Consider the following 18575-nt stretch of genomic DNA (forward strand, 5'->3'; position numbering starts at 1 on the left):
CACACTTCTACTGATTACCCAAATTTCACAAACCAGGAGCTCCCCTCAGAACCATAGTCTCGCTACCTGGAACAGCAACTTACAGACTGGCCAAGGAGCTACACCAAAGACTAAAACTCTTAGTAGAAGACTCACACCACTCCATCCACTCTACACAAGAATTCCTGAAGACCATCAAAGACATTAAGGTAGAAGAGGATGGAATAATGGTCTCCTTTGATGTAACAGCCCTGTTTACATCAATCAACATTAACCTGGCCAAGGGAACACTGACTACACTATTAGAAGGCCCAAAGACATGTACACCAAACACCACTAACTTCATCAGCAAGGACAGTATCATCAGGCTAGTGGACCTATGCCTTATCACCCACTTCACCTTCAACAACCAAACCTACAGACAAACCAACGGAACACCCATGGGATCCCCGATATCAGGGTTCTTAGCAGAGGCAGTAATGCAGAGACCCGAACAAACAGCTCTGCCAACCATCCAACCCAAACTTTGGGTCCGCTACGTGGATGACACCTTTGTTATCATGAAACGAAACACATTAGAGAAAACCTTCAAGACCATCAATAAAACCCTTACTAGCATAAAATTCACTAAAGAGGAGGAAAACAACAACAAATTGCCAACCCCAGATGTCACAGTAGAGTAAACAGCCAGTGGGGAACTTCAAACCAGCGTCTACAGGAAAACAACACATACAGACCAAATATTGAACTACAGAAGCAATCATCTCAACACCCACGAACAAAGTTGCATCAGAGCATTATTTCAATGAGCCAACACACACTGCAGCACAGAGGAATTACGTAGAGCAGAGAAAAGTCACCTAAACTGTGTATTCAAAATGAATGGGTACCCATCCGCCAATTTCTCAGCAACAAGCCCGAACAAGGAGACAAAACACGTCCAGAAACCCTAGCCATTCTCACCTACATCAAAGACATCTCAAAATGGCTGCCAAACTCCTCAGACCCCTTAGCATCAAGGTAGCCCACAAACCCATTAACACACTAAAACAGCAGCTAATGGACTTGAAAGACCCTATACAGACAACGAGCAAAACTAATGTCATTTACAAAATACCATGCAAGGACTCTAACAAACTGCATTGGACAAACAGGCACAAAAATAGCCATCAGGATACATGAACACCAACTAGCAACAAAAAGACATGACCCTTTCTCACTAGTATCCTCACATATGGATGAGAAAGGACACCATTTCAACTGGGACAACACATCCATCCTAGGACAAGCCAAACAAAGACAAGCCAAACAAGAACTCCTCGAAGCATGGCATTCCAAACGGAACTCCACCAACAAACACATCGAGTTAGACCCCATCTACCACCCCCTGAGAAAATGAACAGGAAGTGACATCACCACAGGAAATGACATCACCAACCCAAAGAAACCCAAACGTACAAATAGAAAGCAGGAATTTTCAGCATTGCTTCACCTGAGGCCCACTGAAGATGTTACCTAGTGTGGTAATAAAATGTCTGGAAATGAACCTTACAGCTCAGCGAGCAAACCTACATCCAAAACCTCAACCTGAGCTACAAATCTTCTCAAAACTCATTAACTTTGTTTCTCTCTCTGCCAGACCTGCTGAGTTTCTCCAGCTATTTCTGTATTCATATTTATAGTCAAATTGTCTTTACTTGGGCTTTGTACTGGAAAATGTACTCAATGGAATTTAGGAGAAATGGTGGTGGGGAGGTGGAGGGATCTTACAGAAACATATAAAATTATGAAAGAAATAGATAAGAAAGAAGCAGGGAGGTTGTTTCCACTGGCGGGTGAAATTAGAACAAGTGGGCATAGCCTCAAAATAAAGGGAAGCAGATTTAGGACTGAGTTGAGGAGAAACTTCTTCACCCAAAGGTTGTGAATCTATAGAATTCCCCGCTCAGTGAAGCAGTTGAGGCTTCCTCACTGAATCCCAGAATCCCCACAGTGTGAAAACAGGTTGTTTGGCCCAACAGGTCCATACCAGCTTGCTGAAGAGCATCCCACTCATACTCCACCCCCCAACCCTATCCCTGTCACCTTGCATTTCCCATGGCCAGTCCACCTGACCTGCACGTCTTTGGACTGTGGGAGAAAACCAGAGCACGCACAGACACAGGGAGAATGTGCAAACTCCACACAGACAGTCACCTGAGGCTGGAATCGAATGCCCGAACAGGAAATTAAGGGTTATGGTGAGCGGGAGTCCACAAAAAAGGTCAGCCATGATCTTACTGAATGGCGGAGCGGGCTCCAGGAGCCATATGGCCTACTCCTGCTCCCATTTATTTTCTTATGTAAAATGATGGGATACTGTATAATTTGGGTGGGTAAATGAGACGGGAATCCTTATATCCTTTAACATGTACTTAGATGAGGGCTTGAAATGTCATAATGATCAGAGCTACAAGCTCTCAGTGCTGGAAAGTGGGTCTAGTATGGATTTAGTGTCTCTCTGATGGTGCAGACTTGATGGGCCGAAGGGCCTGTTCTGTAACATTTGACGATTCTATGATTAATTTCTCTTCAGGGTCCTGTCGGCCCGCGAGGACTCCCTGGACCGCCGGTGAGTTCATACATATTCACTTCATCTTGAAAAATCCATTTTCACTGCAACAATATCAGTTCATGTTTTAAAACCCTTTGTAGTCGGTTTTGTACTCAGAAGTCCTAATGATCCATTCTTTAAAAAATCTCCAACATTCGCTGGTTGGTAAGTTCACCTCTGATCTTTTCAACAGGGCCCTCCCGGAATTCAGGCCACATTTGTAAGTACTTTCCTTTAAAAGTTTACAGATAGTTAAATAACCCATGCACTCTGTATTCTGTTCACAAGCAAACACTGGCAGTATGTTAGTGAAATAAAGCCTTGGGGGACTTGACCGGGGAGGTGCAGAGGGATTATTTCCCCTCTTGGGAGAGTCTAGGACCAGAGAATCCCTGAGTAAGGGGTCACACATTTAAGATGGAGACAAGAAGGAATTTCTTCTCTCGGAGGGGAGTGAAACCTGTGGAATTCCTTCCTGCAGAGGGCTGGGTTGTTCAAGGCTGAGATGGATTTTTAATTGGGTAAAAAATGAGGTCTGCAGATGCTGGAGATCACAGCTGCAAATGTGTTGCTGGTCAAAGCACAGCAGGTTAGGCAGCATCTCAGGAATAGAGAATTCGACGTTTCGAGCATAAGCCCTTCATCAGGAATAAGAGAGAGAGAGCCAAGCAGGCTGAGATAAAAGGTAGGGAGGAGGGACTAGGGGGAGGGGCGATGGAGGTGGGATAGGTGGAAGGAGGTCAAGGTGAGGGTGATAGGCCGGAGTGGGGTGGGGGCGGAGAGGTCAGGAAGAGGATTGCAGGTTAGGAGGGCGGTGCTGAGTTGAGGGAACCGACTGAGACAAGGTGGGGGGAGGGGAAATGAGGAAGCTGGAGAAATCTGAATTCATACCTTGTGGTTGGAGGGTTCCCAGGCGGAAGATGAGGCGCTCCTCCTCCAGCCGTCGTGTAGTTGTGTTCTGCCGGTGGAGGAGTCCAAGGACCTGCATGTCCTCGGTGGAGTGGGAGGGGGAGTTAAAGTGTTGAGCCACGGGGTGATTGGGTTGGTTGGTTCGGGCGGCCCAGAGGTGTTCTCTGAAGCGTTCCGCAAGTAAGCGGCCTGTCTCACCAATATAGAGGAGGCCACATCGGGTGCAGCGGATGCAATAGATGATGTGTGTGGAGGTACAGGTGAACTTGTGGCGGATATGGAAGGATCCCTTGGGGCCTTGGAGGGAAGTGAGTGTGGAGGTGTGGGCGCAAGTTTTACATTTCCTGCGGTCGCAGGGGAAGGTGCCGGGGGTGGAGGTTGGGTTGGTGGGGGGTGTGGATCTGACAAGGGAGTCACGAAGGGAGTGGTCCTTGCGGAACGCTGATAGGGGAGGGGAGGGAAATATATCCTTGGTGGTGGGGTCCGTTTGGAGGTGGCGGAAATGGCGGCGGATAATACGTTGTATGCGCAGGTTGGTGGGGTGGTAGGTGAGAACCAGTGGGGTTCTGTCTTGGTGGCGGTTGGAGGAGCGGGGCTCAAGGGCGGAGGAGCGGGAAGTGGAGGAGATGCGGTGGAGGGCATCGTCGATCACGTCTGGGGGGAATCTGCGGGCCTTGAAGAAGGAGGCCATCTGGGCTGTGCGGTGTTGGAATTGGTCCTCCTGGGAGCAGATGCGGCGGAGACGAAGGAATTGGGAATATGGGATGGCGTTTTTACAGGGGGCAGGGTGGGAGGAGGTGTAGTCCAGGTAGCTGTGGGAGTCAGTCGGTTTATAATAGATGTCTGTGTTGAGTCGGTCGCCCGAGATAGAAATGGAAAGGTCTAGGAAGGGGAGGGAGGAGTCTGAGACAGTCCAGGTGAATTTCAGGTCGGGATGGAAGGTGTTAGTAAAGTTGATGAACTGTTCAACCTCCTCGTGGGAGCACGAGGCAGCGCCGATACAGTCATCGATGTAGCGGAGGAAAAGGTGGGGGGTGGTGCCAGTGTAGTTGCGGAAGATGGACTGTTCCACATACCATCTTCCGCAACTACACTGGCACCACCCCCCACCTTTTCCTCCGCTACATCGATGACTGTATCGGCGCTGCCTCGTGCTCCCACGAGGAGGTTGAACAGTTCATCAACTTTACTAACACCTTCCATCCCGACCTGAAATTCACCTGGACTGTCTCAGACTCCTCCCTCCCCTTCCTAGACCTTTCCATTTCTATCTCGGGCGACCGACTCAACACAGACATCTATTATAAACCGACTGACTCCCACAGCTACCTGGACTACACCTCCTCCCACCCTGCCCCCTGTAAAAACGCCATCCCATATTCCCAATTCCTTCGTCTCCGCCGCATCTGCTCCCAGGAGGACCAATTCCAACACCGCACAGCCCAGATGGCCTCCTTCTTCAAGGACCGCAGATTCCCCCCAGACGTGATCGACGATGCCCTCCACCGCATCTCCTCCACTTCCCGCTCCTCCGCCCTTGAGCCCCGCTCCTCCAACCGCCACCAAGACAGAACCCCACTGGTTCTCACCTACCACCCCACCAACCTGCGCATACAACGTATTATCCGCCGCCATTTCCGCCACCTCCAAACGGACCCCACCACCAAGGATATATTTCCCTCCCCTCCCCTATCCGCGTTCCGCAAGGACCACTCCCTTCGTGACTCCCTTGTCAGATCCACACCCCCCACCAACCCAACCTCCACCCCCGGCACCTTCCCCTGCGACCGCAGGAAATGTAAAACTTGCGCCCACACCTCCACACTCACTTCCCTCCAAGGCCCCAAGGGATCCTTCCATATCCGCCACAAGTTCACCTGTACCTCCACACACATCATCTATTGCATCCGCTGCACCCGATGTGGCCTCCTCTATATTGGTGAGACAGGCCGCTTACTTGCGGAACGCTTCAGAGAACACCTCTGGGCCGCCCGAACCAACCAACCCAATCACCCCGTGGCTCAACACTTTAACTCCCCCTCCCACTCCACCGAGGACATGCAGGTCCTTGGACTCCTCCACCGGCAGAACACAACTACACGACGGCTGGAGGAGGAGCGCCTCATCTTCCGCCTGGGAACCCTCCAACCACAAGGTATGAATTCAGATTTCTCCAGCTTCCTCATTTCCCCTCCCCCCACCTTGTCTCAGTCGGTTCCCTCAACTCAGCACCGCCCTCCTAACCTGCAATCCTCTTCCTGACCTCTCCGCCCCCACCCCACTCCGGCCTATCACCCTCACCTTGACCTCCTTCCACCTATCCCACCTCCATCGCCCCTCCCCCTAGTCCCTCCTCCCTACCTTTTATCTCAGCCTGCTTGGCTCTCTCTCTCTTATTCCTGATGAAGGGCTTATGCTCGAAACGTCGAATTCTCTATTCCTGAGATGGATTTTTAATTGGGAAAGGGAATGAAGGATTAAGGGGAAAGTGGATTTGAAGATGATCAGATCAGCCATGATCTCAATGAAGGGTGGAGCAGACACAGTGGGTTACGTCTAACGGCTCTTTGATGATGGGTATTGTTGCAGCAACACCTTGCACAGGATGGTGAGTTGTTACAAATGTCTTCATCCAGAGGGTGGTCAGCCAGTGGAAAACAGTGACCCCCAGTTCTAGAGTTATGGAGATTTTAACAGCATGCAAAGACACTTTTCTGCCCATCATGTCCTTGATAGTCATTAAGTATCTACTGTACTGTAACACCAGTCACCAGCACTTACCCCATGGCCTCGTATGCTGTGATGTTTGAAGGGCTCAGCTAAATACTGCATAAATAGTTCTATATATTCCCATTAGAGGAAAAATCATTTTCAAATCCACCCTGTCAGGATCTGTGAGAATCTTAAATCCATCAACCAAGTGGTCTCTTATTCTACTGTGCTCATGTGGATACAAGCCATAGGAGGCAGCTGAGGCTGAAACATTGAATACTTCCAAGGCCGAGTTAGAACTTAAGCCTAAAGTGATCAAAGGATAGAAAGCAGGAAGGGGGGCCTGAGTTGAATGGTCAGTCACGATCATATTGAATGGGAGAGCAGGCTTGCAGGGCCGAATAGCCTACTCCTGCTCCTATTTTCAATGTTTCCTTTGGGCATCCACATGGCTCTCAATCTGCTACCGAATCATTGAATGGTGTCACAGAAGGAGGCCATTCTGCCCCTAGTGTCTGTGCTAGCTGAAGGAGCAATTTCCAGAGTACCAACTCCCCTGCCTTCCCTCTGTAATGATGTGGAGGAGCTGGTGTTGGACTGGGGTGGACAAAGTTAAAAATCGCACACCCATCAGGTTATAGTCCAACCGGTTTATTTGGAAATACTAGCTTTCAGAGCGCTGCTCCTTCATCAGGTATCTACCTGACAAAAGAAAACTAGTACAGTATTTCCAAATAAACCTGTTGGACTATATCCTGGTGTTGTGTGACTTTTAACTTTCTCCCTGTAACCTTTCATAATCTTCTGTTTCAGATAATGGTCCGATTCCCTTTTGAATGAATCAGCCTCCATCACATTCTCAGGCAATCCATATCACTCACTCAGGGGAAAAGCTTCTGCTTGTCTTGCACCTGTGACTAAAACGCCTTAAATCCGGCTTCATCTTTTGGTTTCTCCACCAGTCGGATCAGTTTCTCCAACTCTAGTCCACCCAGACCTCCCCATGTTTGTGAACACTTTGATCAAATCCCCTCTCAACTTTTTCTTGAAGGAGAACAGTCCCATTCTCTCCAATCCATACCATCCTTTGGCTGCTTCATGTTTCTCATGAGAAATATTTGCAACGTTTTCGCGTATTACACGAATCAAGGGAAGTCATAGAGTCAAATAGCATGGAAAAAGGCCCTTGAGCCCAACTCGTCCATACTGACCAAGTTTCCCAAACTAAACTAGTCCCACTTTACGTTTGGTCTGCATTCCTCTAAACCGTCGAGTAAAAAATGAGGTCTGCAGATGCTGGAGATCACAGCTGCAAATGTGTTGCTGGTCAAAGCACAGCAGGTTAGGCAGCATCTCAGGAATAGAGAATTCGACGTTTCGAGCATAAGCCCTTCATCAGGAATAAGAGAGAGAGAGCCAAGCAGGCTGAGATAAAAGGTAGGGAGGAGGGACTAGGGGGAGGGGCGATGGAGGTGGGATAGGTGGAAGGAGGTCAAGGTGAGGGTGATAGGCCGGAGTGGGGTGGGGGCGGAGAGGTCAGGAAGAGGATTGCAGGTTAGGAGGGCGGTGCTGAGTTGAGGGAACCGACTGAGACAAGGTGGGGGGAGGGGAAATGAGGAAGCTGGAGAAATCTGAATTCATACCTTGTGGTTGGAGGGTTCCCAGGCGGAAGATGAGGCGCTCCTCCTCCAGCCGTCGTGTAGTTGTGTTCTGCCGGTGGAGGAGTCCAAGGACCTGCATGTCCTCGGTGGAGTGGGAGGGGGAGTTAAAGTGTTGAGCCACGGGGTGATTGGGTTGGTTGGTTCGGGCGGCCCAGAGGTGTTCTCTGAAGCGTTCCGCAAGTAAGCGGCCTGTCTCACCAATATAGAGGAGGCCACATCGGGTGCAGCGGATGCAATAGATGATGTGTGTGGAGGTACAGGTGAACTTGTGGCGGATATGGAAGGATCCCTTGGGGCCTTGGAGGGAAGTGAGTGTGGAGGTGTGGGCGCAAGTTTTACATTTCCTGCGGTTGCAGGGGAAGGTGCCGGGGGTGGAGGTTGGGTTGGTGGGGGGTGTGGATCTGACAAGGGAGTCACGAAGGGAGTGGTCCTTGCGGAACGCTGATAGGGGAGGGGAGGGAAATATATCCTTGGTGGTGGGGTCCGTTTGGAGGTGGCGGAAATGGCGGCGGATAATACGTTGTATGCGCAGGTTGGTGGGGTGGTAGGTGAGAACCAGTGGGGTTCTGTCTTGGTGGCGGTTGGAGGAGCGGGGCTCAAGGGCGGAGGAGCGGGAAGTGGAGGAGATGCGGTGGAGGGCATCGTCGATCACGTCTGGGGGGAATCTGCGGTCCTTGAAGAAGGAGGCCATCTGGGTTGTGCGGTGTTGGAATTGGTCCTCCTGGGAGCAGATGCGGCGGAGACGAAGGAATTGGGAATATGGGATGGCGTTTTTACAGGGGGCAGGGTGGGAGGAGGTGTAGTCCAGGTAGCTGTGGGAGTCAGTCGGTTTATAATAGATGTCTGTGTTGAGTCGGTCGCCCGAGATAGAAATGGAAAGGTCTAGGAAGGGGAGGGAGGAGTCTGAGACAGTCCAGGTGAATTTCAGGTCGGGATGGAAGGTGTTAGTAAAGTTGATGAACTGTTCAACCTCCTCGTGGGAGCACGAGGCAGCGCCGATACAGTCATCGATGTAGCGGAGGAAAAGGTGCAGGTTCCCTCAACTCAGCACCGCCCTCCTAACCTGCAATCCTCTTCCTGACCTCTCCGCCCCCACCCCACTCCGGCCTATCACCCTCACCTTGACCCCCCTCCCCCTAGTCCCTCCTCCCTACCTTTTATCTCAGCCGGCTTGGCTCTCTCTCTCTTATTCCTGATGAAGGGCTTATGCTCGAAACGTCGAATTCTCTATTCCTGAGATGCTGCCTAACCTGCTGTGCTTTGACCAGCAACACATTTGCAGCATTCCTCTAAACCTGTCTAAATATCTTTTAAATGTTGTAATTATACCAGACTCCACCACTTCCTCTGGCAGTTCATTTCATACGCGCAACACCCTCTGTGTGAAAATGTTGCCACTTAGGTCCCTTTTAAATCTTGCCCCTCTCACCATAAACCTATGCCCTCCAGTTTTGGACTCCCTCTCCCTCCCCCCCCACCAAGGAAAAGACCTTGTCTATTTACCCTATCCATGCCCCTCATGATTTTATAAACCTCTATAAGGTCATCCCTCAACCTCCTACACTCCAGTGAGAAAAGTTCCAGCCTATCTAGACTATCCCTATAGCTCAAACCCTCCAGTCCCAGCAATATTCTGGTAAATCTTGTCCGAACCCCTCCACTGTAAGAATGTCCTCCCTATACACTTCTCCTTAGATTGCGAGCCCTCCCTGCCAGCTTCCTGACTGCTCAGCTAGGGGACGATGCTCCAGCAGGGAAGTGCCTTCGCACTTCACAGAGTGTGGAACATTAGCTGTTTGGCCCATCACCACTGGGCTAGCCCCTCTCGAAGAGCCTTCCACTGTGTTCCCCCCCCCCCCCCCCCACCCCGTTCTGAGGCTGAAGCATTCTCTGTTCTTATTTTCTGTCGTTTATTGTCTTCAGAAACACGAGGAGCTAGGTGCAGCTCTGCAAGCATTGATCGAATCGAAAACTGCACTCAGGACTGAGGTAACTGCAACGCTCCTCACCCAACCCTGATCAGTCAGATCCTGTATGTTTGAGAATTCCTGTAGCATTGCCCATCATAAAACAAACCACTGAAGTAATCTTTGCCAGTAATAGTTAGAAGTTACCCCTGTTTTCTCATGCAGAACTATCAGAATTCAGACGTACCTTTGCTTGACCAGGGAGCAGAGATCTTTAAGACCCTACACTACCTCAGTAATCTGATCCACAGCATTAAGAATCCACTGGGAACCAAAGACAATCCAGCTCGTGTCTGCCATGACCTCATGAACTGTGAGCAGCGAATGAACGACGGTGAGTCCAAATTGGTCAGTGGCTCGGAACTAAGCTCCTTCCACAAACACAGTGACTTCATGCCCCAACGCTAATGGAATGGAAACAAAATACCGTGGACGCTGGAAATCTGATGCAACTGCAGAAAGTGCTGGAGAAACGCAGCTAGATCTTCGGTTGCTTGAATAACTCAGAGACAATGCCAAAGTTTGGAGAGCTCAGAGATTTCCCTTCACATCCTGTAGTCAAGCTGTGGCCTGAATGCAGAGCAGAGGGACAGTTCTAACACAGGGACAGGACCTGCTTTCTGTTACTTTGTCACAGTGTTTTTAATTCCTTCTCCCAATCCCAAATAAGCCCAGCATCCAATCTCTCTATGGTGTCCATTCTCTCAGACTGACCGGTCTATAATGTCCACCTTCTCGGACTGACCAGTCTATAATGTCCACCCTCTCGGACTGACCAGTCTATAAAGTCTACCCTCTCAGACTGTCTGGTCTATAATGTCCACCCTCTCGGACTGACCTGTCTGTAGTGTCCATTCTGTCAGACTGACTGGTCTGTAGAGTCCATTCCCACAGACTGACCAGTCTATAATGTCCATCCTCTCGGACTGACTGTTCTATAGTGTCTATTCTCAGACTGACTGGTCTACAATGTCTGTTCTATCAGACTGACGGTAACATCAACTCTCTTGGACTGACTGAATAATAATGTCCATTTGCTCAGACTGACCAGTCCACAATGTCAACCCTCACAGACTTCCAGACAATAGTGATCATTCTCTCAGATGATGGGTATATAAGTCTACCACTTTGGACTGACTGGACAATAGCGTCCAGGCTTGTACACTGACCGGTCTGATGTGTCTACTCTCTCTCACTGACCAAGGGTCAGTCTCTTAGGCTGATTGGATGGTAGTACCCAGTCTTCCTGACTGAGTAACTGTCTGGTATATTTGCAGTGCGGTCCTGCCCACAATCTATTGCAGGTGATTTTAGTCAGGCAGCTCCCAACTCAGATCCCATTAACTCGATGATGTGAAGGGTGCAGTCTCTCCTCAGTCTCTCCATTGCTCCAAAGAGTCACGATCTAGCCTTTCTATTGTATTTGTTCTTCAGGCACTTACTGGATTGATCCTAACCTTGGCTGCACCTCGGATACAGTCGAAGTGATTTGTAACTTCACTAACGGTGGGCAGACCTGTCTCAAACCCATCACTGTCTCCAAGGTAGTGCTACAGTTTTGGTTTTTCTAACTTTATTTTTAATGCCTTAACGATCTACACAGTTTTGTTCCATAGCTGAAATCAGCAGGGGCCGATCAGACCTCACGGTCACCGCCTATTTCAATTCCCCTTCCCACTCCCTTTCCGACATGACCATCCTTGGCCTCCTCCATTGCCATAACGAACCACACTACAAATTGGAGGAACAACGCCTCATCTTCCACCTCGGCAGACTACACCCGGAGGACTCAACATTGAGTTCTCCAATTTCAAATAACCTCCCTTCCCATCCCTCGATTCCCTTCCCAACCCCTCCCCCTCTTTTCCCATCCCCTGACTCCCTTCCCAGCCACTCCGTCTCCCTTCCCATCCCCTGACTTCCTTCCCAGATCCTCCCCCTCCCTTCCCACCCCCCCAACTCCCTTCCCAGCCCTTCTCCCTCCCTCCATCCTGCGACTCCCTTCCCAGCTCCTCCTCCTCTCTTCCCATCCCCTGATTCCCTTCCCAGCCCCTACCCCTCCCTTTCACTCCTCCATGCCACCAACTGGACTTATCCCTCCCATCGACCAACCAGGTCATACCCTCTACCTGTTTTCACCTATCCTCACTTCACCACCCTCGCCCCCTCCACCCCCTTTATCTGCAGCTTCTCCCCTTGCCCTGAAGAAGGGTTACACCTGAATCGTTGACTTCTCCACCTCCTGATGCTGCCTAGCTTGCTGTGTACTTCCAGCCTCCTGCCTGTTTGTTTACTCTGAATGCCTGGCTAAGAGAAGCTGGTGGGAGCTGGTAACAGATTAAATCTACACCTTTTCCTGGATAGAGTCAATTATCCAGATGCAGAAAGACGAAAGGACACGATATGCACAAAACAAGGAACAAAGGAGGCCACTAGGCCCTTGCAGCCTGCTTTCCCATTCAATAAGATCTGATTTTAACCTCATAATCTACATTCCTGCACATCACCCGACAATCTTCCATCCCCCTTGGTCATCAGGAATCTATCTACACTAAAACCGAAAGGACTGCAGATTTTGTAAATCAAAAACAAAAACAGAATTTGCTGGAAAAGCTCAGCAGGTCTGGCAGCATCTGTGGAGAGAAATCAGAGTTAACGAATCAGGGTCAAGTGACCCTTTCTCAGAATCTGTCTACCTCTGCATTATAAATATTTAAAGACTCCTCATCCATGGCCTTTTGAGGAAGGAAATTCCAAACATTCACAACCCTCTGAGAGAACTTTTTTTCATCTCTGTTTTAAATGGGCAACCCCTTAATTTTAAACTCTGACCCTCTTGTTCTAGATTCTGCCACAAGGGGAAACATCATCTCCACATCCACCTGGTCAGATTTCCTCAGGTTCTTATATGTTTCAATTAAGGAATCTCATAGAAACCTAGAAAAAAAAATCAAGCAGGTTAGAAGCAGGAAGAATGTTCCAGATGGTGGGGGGAGGTACAAACCAGGGGTTACAGTTGAAAGCATATGGAGTAAACATTTCAGAACTGAGATGAGGAGAAATGTGTTCACCCAGAGAGTAGGGAGCCTCTGAAAGTCTCTACCACAGAAAGCGGAGAGGCTAAATAGTTGTGTTTTGTTAAGAAGGGCGTACGTACAGCTCTTGTGGCTGAAGAGATCGGGGATCTAGTAGGGGAGGGCTGGATTAGAGTACTGAACTCAATGAGATGGAGTAGTTACGAGGGGCTGAATGGACTACTCCTCCTCCTGTCTCCTATGTTTCCTTATCATCTCTGAATGTTCTAAATGCCAGAGGGTATGGTTCTAGATTGTCCTGCCTTTCCTCCCAAGACAATCCACTCATTCCATGATTTCGAACCTTAGTTTTGACGAAAGCTCAGTTCATGAGTTTGTGTGTCCAGGTGCAGGAGGATCATTGCCAAAGTGCAATGCTGGAGATTGGAAGTAAAAACCTGGAAAAGCAGTGCACATGAAAGCACGCACAACAGTCATAGAGATGTACAGAATGGAAACAGACCCTTCGGTCCCACGTGGCAGAAGGAGACAGAATAAACAGTTCAAGTCCGTGCCCTTCCATTGGAGCGAATTGACCTGAAGCATTAACTTAGTTTCTCTCTTCACAGAGACTGCTGAGTCATTCTGAGCAGATCCAGGCACTGCATCTTCAGGAAAAAGTATTAGACTTGGAGAGAAAGCAGTATAGATTCACCAGAATAGTACCCAGATTCCAGGGGTTAGGATAGATTCCACAAAGCTAGCATTGTCAATATTTTCTAATCAAGCTGTTCCAAAATGTTATGAAACCCCTCTGGAGCAGGTGGGACCCTAAACCCAGGGCTTCTAGTCCAGAGGTAGGGACACTACTCACTGCACCTCCACAACCCAATGCTAGCTCCATATTCCTGAGAAAGTTAAAAGGTGATTTGATTGAAATTTTCAAAATATGGGAGATGTAAATAGGGTGACAGAGAGAAATGATTTCCGCTGGTTAGAGTCTCATACTAGCTGCAAGAGGCAAATATTTAGAGCCAAATCTTTCAGGAATGAAATAAAGAACTATTACATCACACAGAGGGTGATAGAAATCTGGAACTCTCTTGCCTAGATGGCCATTGATGTTGAATCTGAGACTGATAGATATGTGTTAGGCAGAGGTATTACAGGATATGAGGTATTACAGAAAATGAGGTATTACAGAGGTATTACAGGATATGAGATTCCATTTGAAATTAAGTCATATCAGCAATGATCTCATTGAATGATTGAATGGAATGGAGGGGCAGAGTAGCCTCCCTAAGAGTGTTCCATGTATTTTATTAACCGTTACTCTTTACAGCTCTAAGTCCTGGAAGAGACAGAACTTGTACAGCTTTAGGATTAGGGTTCTAAGATCTCAAACTGCACTGGTGCTGGAAATCCTTCCCTTTTCAAAACATTGCAGAAAGGTAAAGAAAAGGGTCCTCGTTCAATCAAGAGAAAGTCAGGACTGCAGATGCTGGAGATCAGAGTCAAAAAGTATGGCGCTGGAAAAATACAGCAGGTCAGGCAGCATCTGAGGAGCAGGAGAGTCGATGTTTTGGACATAAGCCGAAACATCAACTCTTCATCAGTAAACATCCTTGAATTGTGGGGCGGTCTGGAATTGGGTATTCTTGCACTGGTCCTGATGAACATGAGAGGACAAGGCTTTACAATGTGTTCAGCAACGTTTTCAGCAAGGCCAATGACTCATTGTTCGATACTACCAACAGCAGAGTCCGTGGCGTTTTGTATTTCACAGTTTCAGAATGTGAAACCATGAACGTGTTTTGGAATCTGAAGGTTGCTGTTTGAAGTGGCAGTACTGGTCAGGAACTCCAGGTGGCAGTGCTGAGACCAAAAAGCAGTACTGCATTGTTGTCAAATTTGTCTAAAATACAGTACTCCTCTCAAGTTGTTGGCTTTAACGATTTCAACCTAAAAACTTTAAATGCCGGACGTGGGGTGGAGGGGGTAAGGAGTAAACAATAAGTGGATAGAGCCTGGAGAGAGAGAAGAACATTGTTGCCGGTTCCTTTGTCTGTCCAATACTCCACTTTCTTTGGGCTCTATTCTCACCTAATGTCTGCTCCTTAGTACCGCACCCTATCTTCTATATGAAAAACAACCTTTTCCCAGCTACCATCAGTTCTGAGGAAGGGTCACTAGATCCGAAATGTTAACTCTGCCTTCTCTCTCCACAGATGCTGCCAGATCTGTTGAGTTATTCCTGCAATTTCTGTTTTTGCTATCTAAAGTGCAGCTAAGTGGACAAATGTCCTCTCCCTCTAGGCTCTATCCACACCTATCGAATACTCCTTACCCCCTCCCCCCGCCACCCTATCTTTTGCATCAAAAAACAATTTCTTCCTAACTAACATCTGTTCTAAGGGTCACCGGACCCGAAACTTTAACTCTGATTTCTCTCTGCAGCTGCTGCCAGACTTGCTGAGCTTTCTCAGCAATTTCTGTTTTTGTTTCTGATTTCCAGCATCCGCAGTTCTTTCAGTTTATATGACAGACTCTCATTTGCACCCAGACGGTTGAAACTCTAATAAAAGCTGCAGACTCAGTTATCAATCCGATCCAGTGTGTCTGTGATACTCCAGCCTGAATGTAGAAGCCCCTGGTCAGTAGACATCTTGAAGCTTTATGCACACTGGTCATCTGGACGATAGCAGCATAAGTAGACATTCAGCCTATCAAGTCTACATTGCCATTCAATAACATCTTGACTGATCTGATAATCCTCAACTCCACTTTTCTGCCTTTTCCCCAAAACTCTTGATTCCCTTTCTGATTAAAATCCTGCCCAGCCCAGCCTTGAATATACTTAATGACCCAGCCTAGACAGTCCTCTGTGGTAAAGAATTCCACAGATTCACTAAAACAAAACTAAAAACTGCAGATGCTGGAGATCTGAAACAAAAGCAAAAATTTGTGGGGAAACTCTGCAGGTGTGGCAGTATCTGAGGGAAGAGAGCAGAGTTCTGATGAAGAGTCACAAGACTTGAAATGTTAACTTACTGGCAATTTGTTTTTCTCCTTCCCACTTATTTTTATGTCATCTACAAACTTGGCTGTAGGAAGTTCACTTTCCTCATGAAATTCATTAAATTTATATTAGAGGAAAGTGAGAACTGCAGATGCTGGAGAGTCAGAGGTGAAAAGTATGGTGCTGGAAAAGCACAGCAGGCCAGGCAGCATCCAAGGGGCAGGAGAGTTATGTTTTGGGCATAAGCCCTTCATTAGTATATATTGTCAATAACTGTGGCCCCAGCACTGATCCCTGGGGCACTCTGCTAATTACAGGTTGCCATCCTGAAAATGCCTCCCTTATCCGAGTACTCTGCCTTCCATTAGTTAAAAGTCAGAAGTAACACAACACCAGGTAATAATCCAACAGGTTTATTTGAAATCACAGGCTTTTGGAGCGCTGCCCCTTCATCAGATGACATGCAGGGGCTAGCTCACTGTCAGATGAAAGAGTGTCGCTCTGAAAACTTGTGATTTTAAATAAACCTGTTAGACTATAACCTGGTATCGTGTGACTTTTGACCTTGTCCACCCTGGCACCACCACATCATGGCTTCCACTAGTTAGCCAATCCTCTATTCGTGCTAATATGCTACCCCTAACATTATGGGCTCTTAATAAGTGGCCTAATATGTGGTGCCTTATCAAACACTTTTCAGGTGACTAGCCCCTTGCAGAGATCAAGTTACTGTGGTTACATACATGATCCATGCATGTTGGAGAATGCAGTTGTGGGTAGTGATGGGAGAGACTCCAATTTTCTTAATACCACATGGTCAGCCCAAGAACTCTCTGAACCTTACTGGCTGCTGTTGGCCTGTGTACTGGGAGGGTGTAAAGAGTGATAATTGAACCGTTCACCTTGGTCCTAAAGTGGTCTTGGCCACTGAGTTTCTGGATCAGAGGCAGAGGTATCACCAACTGTGCCACAAGCTGCTCTTGGCTAAAGTTGTGAGGTTGAGGTACGCTAATTGTATTTTCATTTCTGCGAGTTTAAAGTATTGAGGATGTGACCTGATTTCAAATGGCTAAGGGGCAGAGTGGAGGGAAACCATTGCCTTGGATTGGTGAGTCCAGAAAGTAAGGGAAATAATTTTCAAAGTGGAGCCAGGCTAAAATCAGCAAGCTCTTGGAAGCCAGTGGAAACTTGCATTGAGTGACCCCAGAAAGAAAGGCTGCATTTGTGTAGCACCTTTCAGCACAACCAGAGGTCTTAAAGCACTTTGCATCCAATGAAATCAGTTCAATGCCTGTCACCATGGCAGCAAGTTTGTTCACAGCAAGCTCCCACAAACAGCAACGAGACAATGCCCGGGGAACCTGCTTTTGTGCCATTTATTGAGGGACTGATATTGTTCAAACATCAAGAAAGACACCCCTGTTCTTCTGCAAAATAGTGGTCTTGGGATCTCTCACATCCACCTGTGGCCCGTCTAACATCTTGTCTGAAAAAGAGAGTGAGGGCTGATGGAGAGCGACTGGGATTTTAAGTCTGAGGCGAGTAGATTCTGGGATGGGGGAAGGGTATCAAAGGAGAGCCCCCAGGTGGGAGAGTGAAGCTGGGGTATAAGTTACGGAAATGATTCAGAGGACTGAAACAGAAGCCTCTTGTTTCTGCATTCTGAACAGTAAAGGTTTGAATAACCCTTTTCATGTTGTTGAATAAATAACAACTGCATATAGTTACCCAACAAATATTGTGACGATGCTTTAACCTTGTCCCTGTTGGCAAATAGTTCTGTAGAATCTTGTAACAAATGTGTTAGTTTATATAGTTAGGGGAGGCATAAATACAACAATTTAAACCAGGACTCAACCTGTAACTATGTAAATTCTGACAAATAAATGCTGTAACTAACACATAAAACCCAAACTCACCCTGTGCTACTCAGTTATGCACAACGAACGTTAGAGCTGTCACATTGGCCCTGGTTTTATTGTATAGCTCTGAAGGCTTCAGGGCATATGCTATTTTTAAAATGACGTGTTCACAGGTGAGGGTGTCATTGCACAGAGGACTGTTAAAAGTCAATCCCCTTGATGTGGGCCTGGTGTCTCTTGAATTCTAATGTCATCACAGTGAGGTTTGAATACACAACCCTAGAACATTAACTGGGTCTATGATCCAATGAAATTACCACTAGGCCACTCCTGACCCACCCTCAACCAGAGAATCATTGCAATGTCTCCCATTCCTTTTCCTGGTTGGACTGCTGGTTTGCGATGCAGAGTGATGCCAACAGCATAGGTTCAATTCCCACGTCAGCTGAGGTTACCATGAAGGTTTCTCCTTCTCAACATCTCCCTCACCTGAGGTGCAGTAACTCTTGGGTTAAACCATCATCAGTCATGTCTCTCTAATGAGAGAGCAGCCCTAGGGTCCAGTAAGACCATGGTGACTGTATCTTTTCCTTCTGCCTCTGGTATCTTTCAAGGATTTATCCCTGGCTACCTCCTGTCTCCATCCCTGGCCCTGGACATCATTATCCAAAGACACCCATCTGTTTTCATGTATACACGCTCAGCACCCAGCTCTCCCTCCCGTCCATCTCTGTTGACCCTATCATTCTTCAGAAATTGCATTCACTACTTGTCCAACACCCAGTCCTGTATGAGGGGAAGATCAGCCATGATCATAATGAATGCCGGGGCAGACTGGCAGGGCGGAATGGCCTGCTTC

The 18575-nt window shown here is 47.9% G+C and overlaps 1 protein-coding gene across 2 annotated transcripts in view; it reads left to right on the forward strand.

Annotated features, from left to right (window-relative positions):
• Positions 1 to 18575, forward strand: part of LOC132825922 (collagen alpha-1(XXVII) chain-like) — a 593955-nt gene that overhangs the window by 568593 nt on the left and 6787 nt on the right. For both annotated transcript variants that reach the window (XM_060841558.1, XM_060841557.1), the window contains exons 55-59: positions 2555 to 2590; positions 2766 to 2792; positions 9778 to 9843; positions 9987 to 10155; positions 11256 to 11365. In XM_060841558.1, the coding sequence (XP_060697541.1) occupies positions 2555 to 2590; positions 2766 to 2792; positions 9778 to 9843; positions 9987 to 10155; positions 11256 to 11365 (408 nt within the window). The remainder of the gene's footprint in view (positions 1 to 2554; positions 2591 to 2765; positions 2793 to 9777; positions 9844 to 9986; positions 10156 to 11255; positions 11366 to 18575) is intronic.

This window comes from Hemiscyllium ocellatum, chromosome 21 (genome assembly GCF_020745735.1).
Source record: "Hemiscyllium ocellatum isolate sHemOce1 chromosome 21, sHemOce1.pat.X.cur, whole genome shotgun sequence".
Lineage (NCBI taxonomy): Eukaryota > Metazoa > Chordata > Chondrichthyes > Orectolobiformes > Hemiscylliidae > Hemiscyllium > Hemiscyllium ocellatum.